At 45.5% G+C, this 17,414-nt stretch overlaps 2 protein-coding genes across 2 annotated transcripts in view; one reads left to right on the top strand and one right to left on the bottom strand.

Annotated features, from left to right (window-relative positions):
• mrpl23 (mitochondrial ribosomal protein L23) overlaps nt 1-17,414 on the bottom strand; it is a 49,099-nt gene extending 31,685 nt beyond the window's left edge. Inside the window, exons 1-3 of the mRNA XM_084059377.1 lie at nt 17,276-17,414; nt 14,613-14,735; nt 1,262-1,344 (exon numbers count right to left, since the gene is read on the bottom strand). Of these exons, the coding sequence (XP_083915503.1) occupies nt 1,262-1,344; nt 14,613-14,735; nt 17,276-17,304 (235 nt within the window). The 5' untranslated portion in view covers nt 17,305-17,414. The remainder of the gene's footprint in view (nt 1-1,261; nt 1,345-14,612; nt 14,736-17,275) is intronic.
• Nucleotides 10,277-13,357, top strand: LOC311047876 (putative E3 ubiquitin-protein ligase HERC6; the record flags this gene model as incomplete). The annotated part of the gene is made up of 1 exon (XM_084060825.1): nt 10,277-13,357. The coding sequence occupies one exon, from the start codon at nt 10,277-10,279 to the stop codon at nt 13,355-13,357; it is 3,081 nt and encodes a 1,026-aa protein (XP_083916951.1).

The following is a 17,414-nucleotide window of genomic DNA, read 5'->3' as shown; positions in this document are numbered from 1 at the left end:
GCCCTTCAAGGCCCCAAACTGAGGGGGCTCGTGCCTCGCTCGTCCGGCCCGTCCCTCTCCTCCTCATGCAGACACCCCCTGTCCCCTCTCTCTCTCTCTCTCACTGCTCTTCCATGAGCTTGCAAATTCCTAGCCTTGTAAAAGAGCCTGCAAAAAAGCCCATGCAAAACCCAAACCGTTTCCTCCATCGTAAAAAGCCAAGAGGATCATTTAGTCGATGACATAACACGGGCCAAGCTCTATGATCATCCCCAACTGTTAAAAAGAGAGGGGAGGGGAGGTTGGGGGTGGGGGGTGGGGGGCTGTAGGTTGTGTAACTCTGTTTTGCCCACTCCGGCCCTGAAGCCATACATTTAAGTAAGTACCATATGCATGTGTGGAGAGAGTGTGGAGTGTCCTGGGACGTTTGGAGGTCAGAGTGCTAGAGCAGCAGATTGTCAGATAAGCAGCTGTGTGTGTGTGTTTGGGGAGGGGGTGGTGGTGAAGGGTGGGGGCTGGGTCAGGCACGCTAACCACCGCCGCAGCTAGCCCCTTGAAGACACTCCCGTTGCTGCGTGTCAATGGCAAAGCTGGCTAGCTTGAATGCTAAATTAGCCGGTAGCTGCTAACGCCTGCTGGTGTGGCCTCTGAGCAGAATTAATTTGACATCGTGCAGCTTAAAAACATGCTCCCATCTGGGACGCACTGGGGGCTCAACCAGTTTAATCTCAACATACTGGGTTCGATTCCCGGGCTCAAGACCGGCGATGTGCTTCATCCGTGCTCTCTATCCTCTCATACCTCAGTAAAAAAGAAAAAGCAGAAGTGCCACACAAAGAAATGACTCCATCTTCTCTGTGCATGCAGCAAACTGGAAAAAAAAAGCAGTTGTCTTGTAGTCTCGAGTCTATGAGTTTCCCGGGGGTAGTAATATTCCAGTGTTGCATCTTACCTACCTGTAAAGGTCTGTGTCAAAGCAAAACGGTGGATAGATAATCACTCACAGTACTCTCAATGTAGCGTGTATTTCAGTAGGCCCTTCTTTGTTGAGGAAGACAGCTCAGCTCTGAGGGACACTGGTGGCATACTCATGGCTTTGTCAGTACCCCATCTGCCTGTGTGTGTGTGTGTGTGTGTGTGTGTGTGTGTGTGTGTGTGTGTGTGTGTGTGTGTGTGTGTGTGTGTGTGTGTGTGTGTGTGTGTGTGTGTGTGTGTGTGTGTGTGTGTGTGTGTGTGTGTGTGTGTGTGTGTGTGTGCGCGCACTGGGCCCGGGCACACTCACCAAACTGGATCCGCGTCCGGACTGCTCCTATAGGAACGTTGTAGATCTTCTCCAGGTAGTTCCTCACGTCACACTTGGTCATTCTGTCCAGACGTGAACGGGAGACGGAGACAGAGAGGAGGACGGAATCAGGGAAGAGAAAACATGTGAGCCAGAGAAAAGAGGACAACAGGAGTTATGGATACTGGCAAATGCTGTGTGTGTGTGTGTGTGTGTGTGTGTGTGTGTGTGTGTGTGTGTGTGTGTGTGTGTGTGTGTGTGTGTGTGTGTGTGTGTGTGTGTGTGTGTGTGTGTGTGTGTGTGTGTGTGTGTGTGTGTGTGTGTGTGCATGTGCATGTAAGGGTGTTTGTGTCAGGACTCTACATAGCTGGACTGCTCGCAGCACATAACTCTACGTTCACTTCATTGACACAGGAATGATATATATTATGGCCAAACTGACAAGACACTCCCCATAAACTATGCTATTATTTCCCCAGCTGTAACTGACAGGGCACTCCCCTTATATAAAGCCATATTCAGCTCTTATTGTCCAAGTCGAAGAGAGAGATGCGAGTGTTGGTTCATCCAATTAGCTGTCTGGATGCATCGATCGCGCCCAGTGAAACCCTACACAGGAAGCGGGGCCTGGCACCAGCATACGGGCCCGGGGACCATCCCCTGCTCCGGCTTGGCCTCCTGGGCCAAGCAGCATGTGGAATGGATTGATCTGGCCAGAGGAAGTAAGGCTTTTAACTGCTAATCAATCTGGCCAATTGGATTAGCTCGGTAGACAGCACTTCCCAAATGCGTCTGACAAAGTGCTTAATAGCAACGCTTGCGGTTTGACTTGAGTGCCTCAGATATGGGGGTCTTTCGATGATCTATCACCTCATATACGTTCCATTGATAGAAGTGACTTCACGTAATGGGTCCCTCTTTTTTTTCCTTTCTCAATGGGAACAACGTGACACCTCGAGTTGTAACGGCAGAAACGTGCGAGCCGCAAACATTTTTTCCCTGAGAAAATCCCTACAGTGAACACAAGGGTTTCCTTGTAGTTAAGCGGGTGACGTAACGGCCTTAGCTGCATGCCCTATGAACAATAGCCTTAAATAATGACACTTACGCAGACATAATTCACAATTAGGACCAAGACACAAAGTCATTTCCTGTAGTACAACACAGGCTACACTTACTGACATAACAAAGCTGGCATTGAGACCAGCTAGACACAGTAGTAACGCTGGACCAATAATTAGCCAGAGACTTTGTGATTTTTTCCAAATAACCCAAACCCACATTAATGCCCCACGGCGGTACCGCACCGCCAAGAGAACAATACACGTTTGATTTCACCATTTCAGGAAGCATGCGGCTCCAATAACGTGACTGCTCTGGGGCAGAGAGCATTTTTTCTCTCTCTCTCTCCCAGACACACCATCTACATCCAAGCTCGGCATTTCCCACATTAAGACAGTGGCCTTTCAGACAAGAGGAGAAATAAGAACCCCCCCTCTCCTCCTCTGGAGGTGGGGGGTAAAAAAAAGTCTCTGCGCCAAAACCGGCTCAACTGAGGGAGACCACATATTTGAGAAAATGGGTGAAGTGAACTCATTTGGGTCTCTTTGGCCATTTCGTTCCCTTTGAACCGGTCCAGAGGAGAGAGAGAAGGGTTTCCTAAGCGACGCCACCAACAGATGCACCTCCGGGGTCCGTTTGCACCCGTCCCACCCTCCCTCTCTCTCTCTCTCATCTACCCTGTCTCACAGTGTGTGTGCCAGGGGGGCGGTGAAGCAGAGCAGAGTGACTGGGGGTACTTGAGCTGAAGAGAGGTGGAAAGAGGAACATAGAGAGAGAGAGCAATTGTGCAGAGAGAGGGGGATTCCTAGAAAGCAGAAAGGGAGGGGGGGGAGGAGAGGAAAGGAAAGGAAGAGAGGGGAAGTGGCTCAGGGACTACCAAGTCCCCTCTGGATCATTAGAGAGAGAACACTGATCCTGATTAAAGAGGGGAGCGATCTCTAAATCCCCGCTGCCACTGCTACTACGATTAGCCTGCTGCCACTGCCACCACACACGCGCATGCCACACACACACACACACACACACACACACACACACACACACACACACACACACACAAGCCACATCACACACAGTATCAAGAAAAATGCACAGGCACAGTCATGTTTGCTGCTTGCTTATGTGTGAAATGTCACACAATTTTGCACGTGCTACAATCAATAAATCCGATTAAGTGCTGCATGAATTGAACGTTCTAACGCATGACTTTCTTCCAAACAACAACCTGGTATCAAATCATAATAACAGGAAGCCCCCGAGGCTGAAAGTCTGGCAGAGATGTCAAGATATATAAGATAAATCAGGCTAAACTTAGACAAAAGCCATGGTAACTCCAGGACTGAAGCAGGAAACATTTGATCATCATCATAATATACACACCCATCTGACACCAGAGGCTAGCCTTTCACACTGTTATTCTGCCTCCTTAACTGCCCGGCCCTGCCCTCTCAGGAAGAATGAATACCTGTCTTCTGCAGCTGCCACGGCTAAGGGCATCGGTCCTTGGCAACTGGTATATATTTATACACAAATGCGCATGCTACACACATTCCCCGTGGTAACACAAGCCAGGGATGAGGAAAGGACTGCACAAAGACAAAACGGACGAAGGGCATCAGATAACACACATGATGGTTTTAGGTTCACACATGTTCCACTGTTGCCGAGCAGTTTTGAGAGGGATAAAGCTGGCAATCGTTTGTGGCGGAGCCCCGAAGCAAAGTAATCAAAAGTTGTTGTTTTGCTGGGCATTGTGGGAGGGCGAGGTGAAGAGAAGACATAGGGGCCCAAATCTGATCTGAAAAGCTGGCCAAAAGGAAAACTGACGCCATTGAACAACAGACAGTTTTTCGGAAGGAAGGAACACGGTGACCCTTGCGTCTTTGTCTTTGCCCACCTGTGACACCGTCGTGCTTGAGAAACAACGTAGCAGATTTGTCGGGAGTGCAGCTTAACAAGGCACATTTCAAAACGTGAGCCCTCCCCGTGCCACAATGATACTTGCTAGATGTTTCCTATTGTCCGATTTAACCTACACCGTTCTGAGCCAAAAGGGATTGTGAGTATCAGTTCCAGTAGGTTAAGATGGTCTGTTGTTTTCACCTGTGCTGGGAGAAAGCACGTGAGAGAAGTGGGTGAAAGGCCACAGGTGCACAGCAACATTTTATTATTCGTACAACTCAAGAGTCTAAAGAACAGTCCTATACGGGTAAATGTTTGAGGAAAAATAGAAGTGGATAAGAGGGAGCAGACGTAGCTTTGATGGTGCCTGAAGAAAAGCTCAAAGATAATTCCCTTTATTCATTTAACAAGACACAAGAAGGATGCTCCTTACAGCAAAATCCATCCAAAATACTCTGCTCTTTCTCAAATGAAACAAATCATCCACACACACACACACACACACACACACACACACACACACACACACAAAATAACAACAACAAAAAAGACTAAAGGGACTACACGCTGACTCATGTCACTAAGTGATAAGCATCACATAGCATCAGTAACACTCAAAAGGCAGTTCATGCAAGAGCGCACAAGCTGCATGGGGCATGATGGGCCTTCCCAGTGCGTACTAGCAATAATTTCATTTTCGCTAAATTTTTCCGGTCCCAACCATCGAGAACTTGATGCGAGTTCAAATGCCGTGAGATGTCTATCCGGGCCTCGCATTAATAAAAGGCAGAAAAACCTCAATAAACACACACACACACACACACACACACACACACACACACACACACACACAGCTGGAATGTCCTGGTCGCTCGCAATGTTGTGGGTTTGAGCGAGCCTCGCCTCCTTTGTTCGACGTAAACCCCTCTCTCTCTCTCATCTTAAATCTAATCTTAAAAAACCCACAGTCGGGTAAACACGCGAGGCAAACGGAACAAGCGCGCACGCACGGGCATGCGAGTGCGTGTCCATGCGCAAAAACCTGCGCGCGAGCGCCAACATCAAAGTGCATTGTGTCGCAGGGGCTTAGCGGTGAGAATGAAACAGGAGAGTTGTTCTCTGCGTAGATGAAAGGTGAAAGAAAGCCGCTCCTCATTGTCAGGCCAGCCCATTGTCAGGTTCAGGTTAGGATTCGCGCACTCCACTACCTTAACCCTCCCATCCACCCACACAATACACGCACAAAACTTGCTCAACACCAAATATCAAGATCATAATAACACAACTTTGTATGGACGGGAAGACATTAAGGAACCTGAGACCGGGCAGGGAGAAGGGACCGCTGAGGCGCTGGGACTGTTACCCTGTCGAAGCATACGAGCGGTGTGTGAAGGATTAGATTTATTGTTCGGGTTCTTTTGGTCTGACAAAAGCACCGAAATAGATCAAAGAGCAGGTCACCAGGAGTCACTTAGCTCCTTACACAGAGTGAGAACAGTAAAAAAGACTCAAACAGTTAGTTATATTCCACGACTCGCTCCGCTACATGACATCCTATGACATACACGCAAGTCAATCTGTGTAAAACAAGACCAAAAGCAGTCTGTTTATGGAGTGGAGCAGGGGAAGGGGAAACAGAACGATTGCCATGGCGATCAAAACGCTGTTTGGTCCACTAGGGACAAAACAGTCAGCAGAGAGTCCATGGCCCAATGTCTGAGAAGGGACAAAGTTATATTGTTATGGTGTTGAATGCTACTGGTAGTAGCAGATAGGCAACATAATACTGTGTTGTATATCTGTCTGCTAGCATTCAACCTGTGTGTGTTACTGTGTTGTATATCTGCTAGCATTCAACCTGTGTGTGTGTGTGTGTGTGTGTGTGTGTGTGTGTGTGTGTGTGTGTGTGTGTGTGTGTGTGTGTGTGTGTGTGTGTGTGTGTGCTCCTCTCCACGCCAGGTGAGGCCTGAGATGTGTGTGTCCGTCTGTGCGTGTGTGTCCATGTGTGCGCACACGCGTGCGTGCGTGCGTCTCTAAACCCTAGAAACATGATGTTCCGCCTGTAGGGCATAGGGAACGCTGAAAGACCACAAGAGATTGGAGGAACAATCAAAAGGACTCAATAATACTTCCCTCCAGCAGACAGAGATGGAAACGAGAGCGCTGCACACAACCGACCTGTTTCTCAAACAACAATGGATACAACCAAAGAAGAGGGGATTGGTTTTGGATGTGTGTTGCAAAATTAAGTGCTCAAAGGAGAACACAATAAACAGAAGAGCTGAGGGAGGAACCGACTGTGTAGGTGCGCGACTGCGCGTGCGTGTGTGTGGGTGCGTGCGTGCGTGCAGGGGAAGGCAGATGAACAGAGAAAAGTGGAGAAAGCAAGGAGGATTGAGCATAGTGTATCAATGCCTGGTCCTCCCAGGTGCTTCTGAGACAAAGGCTACGTTGTTTTGTTGCTCCCGTGTGAACGGCACCATTACTGCCTCTCATTAACAGCTGTTCAGTACGTTCCAACACTGCCCACCGGCCTCCTAACCTCCTCGGGACATACAGTACATGTATACCTATAGGGCACAAAATTATTTTCCAGACAGATGACCGAAACATATTTTTTAATTGCATTTCTTTAATTTATTTTTTTACAATACTGTGTTTCCTCTTATCCTCTTTTCAATACAGTAGCAAATGACTGAAAACTTTTGATCAATTCTCTTTGTATTTTCTTTTGCACGTCTTTTCACATGTCAGCGACATCACTGACGAATCCTTGGTATCTTTGTAACCAGCTCGAACATAATGGCGTACTACGTCCGTGCTACTTCCGTGTGGCATAACAGTGACATTCACTGTCGAATCCTTGGTATCTTTATCGTAGCTTTGTTTCAACATGTGTTGATCAGCAGCGTCACTACCAGCTGTATTTTGATTTTTTTCACGCTCTCGCTAATGAAACACTAAACGGGATTATTATTTCATGTCAACATTCAAGTATAACTATCAGAAGATATAACCCAGGTAAAGTAATGTGTCACTCTGCAAGTTTAACGAAAGTTTTCCACCTGTCCAAATTTTCTTCTGGCTATTTTTTGCATCGCGATTACATTTTTATTTAATCGATTTAAATCGTCACCAGTTTGAATCAATTTTAATCGATTTACGATAAATCGTTACATGCCTAATACATATATACATATATATATATATATATATATATATATATATATATATATATATATATATATATATATACTGTACCTATAGGGTTGCCCAGACCTCAGACATACATAGTATATACCTATAGGGTTGCCCTGACCTCAAACATACAGTACATATTATATACCTATAGGGTTGCCCTGACCTCAGACATACATATTAAATACCTATAGGGTTTCCCTGGCCGTCAATCTTCAGTAACCTGTGAGCAAGGGAAGGGGGCGGGTGTAGGGATGGAATGGGATAATAGTTATTATCGTTTATCTTGATAAAATAAAACCAGATTTAAAATTTCCGTGAAATTGTCCCCCCATCATACACTTGGATCAATTCGTTTTGCTGAGCTGCATTATCCGGTTAGGACTTAAACCCTCTATACTTAGTAAAACTGACCATTTCTCACTCTACACCAAATCTCTTAATCTACAAGCTCACAGCTTGTATATCGGCTGTTTTTGGCAAACGTTACACTCCAGAATATGGATGCCAGAGTTAACAAAAGTAGCAATCGCAATTATTTGGCCACAATAATCATGACATGAAATGTTCATATCGTCCCATCTCTGGGCGGGTGGGGGGTTTCTGGCTCTGTAAGCGTGCGTCCCTCAGTGCTCTACGCGGACGACCGAGGACGATGACAAGCACTAAAAGTGTGTGAAGCACACGCTTGGGGTTTCAGTAGCATATCAGTCAGTAATGCACCTCTCCCAGGCCAGGCATCAAAGGCTGTAGGGAAAACACCCATACGCCCTTATATACACACATGCACCCTGCACTTACCCATTCGCTCACACACCCTTCTCCCGGCTCACACCGACCCAAAGCCACACATGTATGCAATGCACACACACACACACTCACTCACACACACACACACACACACAAACACGAGCGCATGCACGGACTCACTGACACACACATGGACACACGCACAAATTACATAAGCACCCTAGGAGTTTGGCAGCGACGTCGAGGTAGGAATGAGAGTGGGAGCCCACGCACCTGGATGAATACATTACAGTGTAAGCCCCACTAGAGAAGACTCAAGACGATCTTGCCTCGAACTTCAATTTATCTCCCCCAGTGTGGGCTGTGTGGGCCTCCGATCGCTTGAGGGGAACCGCTAGCCTCACTGACCTTGGCTGGAGGGGAATGGTCACCGTCGGGTCATCCCTACTTAGTGGTGATTAGTATGGGCTCACTCTAGCACTTTATGACAGAAGATATATCAGTCAAAAACCACGGGGTCCTACGGAGAATAACACCACATCTTGTGAGGGGAACATTCCCATGCAAAGTTAGTGGGCAGTTAAGGGGTGTTAAGTGTAACGCACTCCCCTGACCTCGAGCCTTGGATCCATATCAAGAACATTTTCACTTCTTCGACTTCTGTGTTTTTTACTGTACCACACATTAATACTGTTTTATCTGTGTGACTAACGTCTAACGTCTGCCCGTTGATAGCATCCTCCCACTCTTTTGCGCGCTATAATAGCCTAACAGCCTCACTTTTACAAATACCACCTCCACGTCAATGCTTCCCTTGTCATCAGTCCCACACAAGTCCTACTAAAGATAGCAAAAGAGGTAAAAGGAGCTGTCTAACAGTGTGGGCTGATGACTCACATTTCCTTTTGTGAGGTTGGCACACCACCCGGTGGCCAAGATGGTCAACTACAGCAGCAGCTTAAAAGGACAAGGCTGGTGTTTTTGTTTTGTTTGTTCATATTTGGATCTTTACATTAAATACATCATTGTCACCACAGGGATAATATAAACATGAAGCTTATATAGATATAGATATAGATATAACAAATATTGCACAGATTAAAGTAGACCAACTTCGAGAGATGGGCAGTATTTACATTAACTGTGTTTAAAATCCATATTTAATCACTTTTGAGTGTTTTGTCATTTACATTTTGCTGGGTGGAAAACGCAATTTGTAACTAAATTCTTGGAGGGATCGCAATGTGTGTATTTAAAATATTAATGAATTGTGTCATTTTATTAAATCAGATTAAATCAATTAAATCAATTCAGCTATTTCTCACTGAACGTCATTATAGGTCAGAAGAATAGAGCAGTGGTTCTCAAAGTGGGGGTCCTTAGGGTGGTTCCAGGGGGTCCCCAGCAAAATGTGTTAATATATCATCATTTTAACCACTTCATCCATATTTTATACTCTTCTATTCAAAAATAGCAGATCATATACAAGCGCGCTATGAGCTTGTAGATCTGCTATTTTGGAAAAATCTTGATTTTTCTTTTTTTGAAGTATATAAATGCCTGGAAGAAAATATTTTGAGATGGGGGTCCGTGGCAATTCTCAGCCTGTGGGCCAGGCAGTGACGGCTCGTCTATATGTGCGATGCGGGTGCATAAAAGGGACACAGGCAGACAGACGGATACATTGATCTCCATATATGGGCATAAAAGGAACACAAGCAAACAGACAGACAGATACAGAGATCTCCATATATGGGCATAAAAGGGACAAAGCAGACAGACAGACAAATACAGACATCTCCATATATGGGCATAAAAGGGACACAGGCAGACAGATACATTGATGATGTCAGAGCGTGACATCAGCTGTCACATCAATAGTGTCAGCAGTGACAGAGTGTGACATCAGCAGCCATATAACCGACCACTCATCATGCAGTGACAACTCAACCCTGATATCAGATGAGGCCTTAAGCAGCGTCCGACGAAAACATCCATATCGACTTGACACACGTCATCCCTCATCCGACCGACTTCACTAAAAACAAGTCTTCAGTGAGCACCGAATACAACCTTTCCAGAACCTCTCCACAGTAAAAGAAGATGGAGCTGTACTGCTGGGGAGATAGACAAGATGGACAACAGAAGGCATTAACCCCTTTCCAGTGGTCATGGAGCAAACCTGAAAAACTCGTCAGCATCGCCTGCGGGAAGCAACACACTTTATTTCTCACTGGTGAAGGCAATGTTTTGTCACATGGAAACAATTCCAACGGACAACTTGGTAGAGGGCACATTTCCAATCCAAAGTCACCAGGACGTGTGGAGGGCCTTAGTGATGTTGTGGCAGTTGCTTGTGGTAAGGATCACAGTCTAGCTCTGACCCGCTTTGGGGTTGTGTTTGCCTGGGGGGCAGGAAGTGATGGACAGCTGGGTGCATGTCCCAGTTGTCTGTCCAAACTTCAAACACCAAGGCCTGTCCCCATGCCACTGGACATTGTGGTGGTGCAAGTTGCCTGTGGAGACTCCCATTCTTTGGCCTTAACTCTAACGGGAGAAGTCCTCTCATGGGGCTTGAACAGTCATGGTCAGTTAGGTCTGGGGAAGGACATTGCACTGCAGCCAACACCTGTCCCAGTGCTCTCTCTTACTGGGATAGCAGTGAGCCGGATCTCAGCAGGAGGATCACACAGTCTATTCCTCACTCTTCCAGGCTTGGTGTACTGCTGTGGTGCCAACAAAGACGGCCAACTTGGGCTCAACAGGGTAGACAAGAGGGGCAGGTTCAATGTCTGTGCAGTACCTGCCCTCAGAACATTAGAAGTGTCCCGCATGAGCTGTGGAATGGCCCATTCTGCTGTTTTAACAAAGAATGGCAGGGTATTCACCTTTGGAGAGGGAAGCCAAGGTCAGCTTGGGCACAATTCCACTGCTAATGAACTGATACCCAGACAGGTACAGGGTTTTGATGGCCCTGCCCTACAGATTGAATGTGGCAGCTACCACACTCTGGTGTTGGGGTCCTCTGGCCAGCTGTGGTCTTTTGGAAGTGGGGGGGAAGGTCAGCTTGGAACTGGTAGCCGCCTGGAAGGCAGCTTGACACCCAATCTGGTACAACTGCCGCGGCCCATTGATGAAGCAGAAGACATCGTTATAGCATCTGGGTGGAATACAAACTTTGCTTGTGCTGCATCTGCTGAGAACTATATAAACTATAAGGACTTAATATATAATATTAGGATATTGAATTTGCATTTGGAGAAGCCAATCGAGAGGTTAGACAAGATGAAGCTGCAGAAATGGCTGGCAATGGACAAACCTGACGAAGAGGCAATTGTGTCTGTACAGATGATGTTTTTTAACAGTTCATCCCTTGTTGCACACTTCACAAAACACAGTGGCCCGCCACCATCAGCTACAAATGCTTTAACAGTGGACGTTGACACTGCTGCCCAGACATTTGACCAGTTGCTGAGAGTACCATGGTTCAAAGAAAGTGTAAAGTTTGAAAATGTAATCAAAGGCCTCATGGCTTCAAGAGCTGTCCTGAGATCACCAGATATCTTCATGATTCTTCTGACATGTCCACTTCTCCAAGAAGAGGAGAACATCATGAAAATCGTGGTGCCCCTGGCAGTCTGTATAACAGAGCTGAATGAGAAGACCTTAGAAACACTAAGAGGCTGGTGGGCTTCACTAACGCCCTCAAACTTGAGGAAGCCCATCCTGTTGTTCAAAAAGGCCCTGTCCTTCATGCTGAAAAGTGGTAATTTGCACACTAACAACCTAGGGATCAAATACCTGCTTGAGGTCCTCAAACTGCTCTACAAAGCAAACAAATCTGGGAAGCCCCCAAAGCTCCCACTGAGTACCTTTTATGTGGAGGTAATCCCACTTTATGTGAATCCATATGAAGATGTATTTTCTTGGCGTCAGTGTGCGAGGTGGGAAGATGAAGAGACGCCAGCCATCTTTTGCCGCTACCCATTTCTGTTAACCCCTCGTTTGAAGCTTGCACTCTTTAATGTTGATTTACACAGATCAACGATATACACACACCATTTTGACAACTTGTCTTCATTGTGGCCTGCTGGAACATCGCCAGATATCCCAGACGCTACCCCTAGCCAAGACTTACAGCTGAAGGTGAGACGGACACACCTTGTGGAGGACACCTTCAGACTACTAGGTGCAGCTGGCCACCGATCTTTCCGGAGTAAACTAATGGTGCAGTTTGAGGAGGACTTGAAGCTGACTGAAGTCAACAGAAGAGATTTTTTCTTCCATGTGTTTGACGAGTTGATGGCTCCTGAATCCCAGATGTTCATGTACAATGAGACCCAGACACTAGCCTGGTTCCCCTCCAAGCCTAGAGTTGAGGTGAAGAGCTACTACCTGTTTGGGGTCCTCTGTGGTATGGCTATGATAAACAACATCATCAACCACCTGCCCTTCCCATTAGCCCTCTTCAAGAAGATGCTGAACATCAAACCCTCATTGGACGACATGGAGGAGTTTGAACCTGGAGTTGCAGAGAGTTTGCATTGCATCTTGGAGGACTACACTAATGACAATGCCTTCAATGACATTCTGATGACTTTCACGGCTCAATGGGACGGCAGAGATGTTGAACTTGATCCAAAAGAAAAAGGAAAGTCTGTCACAAGCTTAAACAAGAAGGAGTTTGTTGATGCCTATGTCAACTATGCATTCAACACATCTGTGGGGAGAGTGTTTGAGGAGTTCAAGAGAGGCTTCTACAAGGTGTGTGACAGAGATGCAGTGGAATTATTCCAACCAGATGAGTTACAAGAGGTGATGGTGGGACGAGAAAACTATGACTGGAACATGTTGAAGCAGAACACTGTGTATGAAGGGAAGTATCACGCCAATCATCCCAACATTATCAACTTCTGGGAGGTGTTTGAAGAACTGACAGACGATCAGAAAAAAGGCTTCCTTTTGTTTGTTACAGGTTGTGACCGTGCACCTATTGTGGGTATGAACGAGATTAAGATGAAAATTGCTGTCCGGCCTCAGTCCAACGAACTACATTTCCCAGAATCCCTCACCTGTGATTCCCTGTTTCTACTGCCCACCTACCAGAAATACCCAGCTAAGAGGACACTACACAACAGGCTTATGGTAGCCATCAACCATAAGAGAGGCTTCTGGACGGAATGATGAAATATAGAATAAGTCAAATTACAACCAGTTGAGAAAACACATGATGGAAGCTAGCTACAACTCTTACAGTAAACCAGCCATTTGACACTCCAGTTACAGGTCTCACAGGTCTCTCTTAAATATGAGACCCAGTCCCTTTTTTCAGTAAAAACAAACACTAGATGAGGGTCTCACTACTTGACTGTTTCAATTATCCTGAAATATAATAATTATGAAGTAACCAGGGTCTCACTATACAGTTTGGTGAGGGTTTGAGCTATACTGAAATAGGCTATAAATATGAAGTGGAGTGTTAGAACAATACTGAAATAGGCTATAAATAAGAAGGTGAAAACTATACCATTGGATGACGGTTTGAACTTACTGAAATAGGCTATAAATATGAAGTAACAAGGATCTCACTAAACTGAACAACCCTCAGATATACTGCAAATATGAAGTGTGTCCGGATCTGAGTTGTCCGTCCACAATGCCATTTGAACATCCAATTTGCTTCACTCTTAATTAAATTCCTTACAATCAAAATAGTTGTATTCCCAAACGGGTGCAAAGCAGTGTGCAGATCTCGACCAATAAAAATATTTTGGGTGAGGGACATGGCCACAAAACCATGCTAAAAGAGACAAGGCGAGCAAATATTTGATGGTTGGACGTCATCGCTTCACAACATTTTGTCACTCTGACTGACTGAGGACAGTCTGGTTGAAACACATTTTTTCTCGCTCGCGTCGCTGTACGTTTGTCAGGATGGGGTGTGAGACGCAGGCCCCGTTTAGACGACAACGGGCTCTAGAGAAAACGGCAAAATAAAATATGAGATGTGCCTTCCGTTTAGACCGCAACGGCGTTTTCGGGGGAAAACCACAACAACGTAAAACCCCCTTCCAGAGTGGAGATCTTTGAAAACGCTCCGCCTCGCGTCTCCATGTAGACATGCAATACGGGGGAAATGGCAAAACGTGACATTATGGCTCACATCACATCACATCGGTGTAAACAAACATAGGAAGTAGAAAGGAAGTGGTTCTACGCATGCGTGACTGGCCTATCTGGCAGCGTGTCTCACCGCCACCAAGCCACCTGGCATGCACACTACAGCGTTTTCAATCACTTTCAATCTGTGTAAACGCAGAATTTAAAGTGAAAACCCAACGGCACATTGTCGTTTTCTGTTAAGATCGTTACCGTGTGAATGTAGCCTGGAAAGCATCTAAGCTTTGACCCATAGGAGAGATTCTGAGCACAGACTTACTCCATGGGGATGCGGAACTGGGCCGTGTCTGCAGGCTGCTCCTTCCCCGGCCGCACCAGTGTCAGGAACCAGTTTGGTCTGAAGATCCTCAGCTGGGGGTCTCCCAACTGGTAGATTGGGTACCTGGACGGGGAACGTGAAACAGAACATCAGCATATCAATTTTCAGGCCCAACCCCCCCAAAATAACCATATTTGAACTGCAAAAAACAAACCATGTCACTCTCTGCCTTTATACTGTAGTAAAAAGCAGAAATGATAGGTGTGTGCGTGTGTGTGTGTCTCAATTGTGTGAGGTATGCTTACGCATGTGTCATTCCATTGATTACAGTATATCTCCAGACGTCACGGTCAGGAGGATCAACAACATTGATCTTAAGATAACTAATGTGTCCTCCTGTGTCTGTCTGTCCATTGATTGCTACTGCGCTCAGTGCGCTGCCAAGAGCAGACAGTTAAAAGGGGGAGGGACCTTTGGATGCATTCGTGTGCAAAAAGAACAGATCTTCAAGCAAAAAGACGTGTCTTTAATTGCTTCAGTCATCAAATCAATTTCTCTGTTTAGCTTGTTAATGGATGAAATTACAACATTTACCCATAATGTTCCCATGTTAGTAAAGCCTGATAAAAGTATCAAACTCCCTGTTAAAGTGCACCAGAATACAGGAAATGACATCTGCTCTGTTAAAAGGTTTCTGGGGGGGACCCCCAGACCCCCCCACCAAAATGATCACACCCACAGTATTAATCTCCATCTACCACCAGTTTCTGCTTTAAAATGACCTGATTTCATTATTGAGGGTTAGTTTCGGAATATTGTAGCACACCCACCCAGTGCAACATACCAGATGTACCGGGTTGGGGTATTACAACTGGTATGTTGCACTGGGTGCAAGCAACATCAAGTACAATAATTAATACAAAAATACATTTATTTGGCATGCAGTGGTGACTCCATGGGTCGATAAAATAATAACGCCACGCCACCAAATCTCACTCCAAGGTTTTCTGAAAAGTTGGCAGCCCTGCCATTATACTACTGGGGTGGGAAGATCCTTTTCAATAAGGATATTTAGGCGATTTTACTAGAAGTGGCCAGTGTCATGAAGAGCTGATTTAGGAAAATTACATTTTCCTAAAAACATTACTTGATGGCCCGGACCGCTGGCTAAGTGGTCCAGTGACCTAGGCTCCAATGCGTGTTGCGGGTTCGAATCTCGATCCGGACGACCTTTGCTGCGTGTCACTCCCCACCACTCTCTGCCCGTTTCCTGACCTATATACTATCAATAAAAGGCACAAAAAGCCAAAAACAAATCTTTAAAAAAAAAAAAAGACTTATACCATTATTTTAGGAAGGTGACGGTATGTCACTTAATTTTCCCTGTGTTTACATAACAAAACAATAAATACATTTGTCCCTGCTTCACTACATATTGTATAAAATTATGTTGCAGAACATTTTCATAGATAGCTTTTTAGACTTGTTTGACAGCACTATCTATCATCAGTGTCGTGTAAATTGATGTTCTTTGGTTTGTTGACTTATCTTTTCTATTAATATGTTGGATTCATGATAATGTGAATTTTCAAAGATTTAATCACTTAAACCCTCAATACTAGTAAATAAAGTAAATAAATAAATAAATACTAAGTCTTCTGCACCAAACCTCTCCACTCTCCAACGACAATTGCAGCGCGAGGCGTAGTGTGCTTGTAGATCTGCTATTTTTGACTAATGTTCCCCTCAGAATAGGGATTCAGAATAGGGATTCTAAGTTCCAATCACACGAAGGTTTGGAGATCCCCCTGTAATATCTCTGAGGACCCCCTTGGGGTCCAGGACGGCCGGACCCCCTGAAGACCCCTGCCCTAGTGCAGTGGTTCGCAACCTTTTCAGACCGCGACCCCCAAAAATAATCATATTTGGACTGGGGACCCCCCAAAATAATCACATTGGAACTGGGGACCCCCACCCTGAAAAACACTTGGAATTGTAGGAGTTGAGGCATTACATTTAGTTTGACTCAGGTCCCACAGATAAATATTGTGAAGACAGCAGATCTACAGCGTTGTGAGCTTGTACAGTAGATCTGCTGTTTTCCCCCAAAATACGCTTTCTTATATTATTTGACAATTTGGCCACAAATTTGTTTGACCAGTTTTTATAGTATAGTTTGTTGATTACTTTTGATGCAATAATGGTCTTTTTTCTGTTCTTTCTTTTTTTAGGTATTAAAAATGTTAAAAGTCCGACCCACAGGTTGAGAACCAGTGCCCCCTACTATAACCCAATCTCACTCAACAGTCAAGTTACAAGTACTGTAGGTGCTCTGTCTTTGGCACCAACCAAATGCACACATCAAAATAAAAGTTAGCTGGCTAATAGCTACAGCTGAATGTAGTAGTCAACCAACCACAGAGCAACAGCTCTTGTGTCTGCAACGGCTGTCTTGCGACGAAACGTAACGTTATTAAATAAGACAAAAAGTCACGGTTGTTGTGTAATAACAAGTACATAAAATAACGACATCGTTTCCAAAACAAACCAGCAGCTAGAGGGAGCTAAGGTTGCTAATACCAATAAAAGCCAACGTTATCTGGGTGAAAATGTACTCATTTGCCCGCATACTCAGCACTGTACTGACCCAAAGTGTCACTTACATGACTTTTCTGGACGTCCTGGCTGCCATGTCTGATAGTGAAGTCAGTTGTTGTGACCATAACACGTGAAAATGTGCTTTGTTGTTGTTCTTCTCAAGGACTAGCTGTCACTGGCTACACGTGTAGAGTTCTACTTCCG

Source organism: Gymnoscopelus microlampas (genome assembly GCF_963454915.1).
Source record: "Gymnoscopelus microlampas genome assembly, chromosome: 6".
Taxonomy (NCBI): Eukaryota; Metazoa; Chordata; class Actinopteri; order Myctophiformes; family Myctophidae; genus Gymnoscopelus; species Gymnoscopelus microlampas.
The sequence above is the reverse complement of the archived record's forward strand: the minus strand, read 5'-3'. Positions and strand labels throughout refer to the sequence as shown.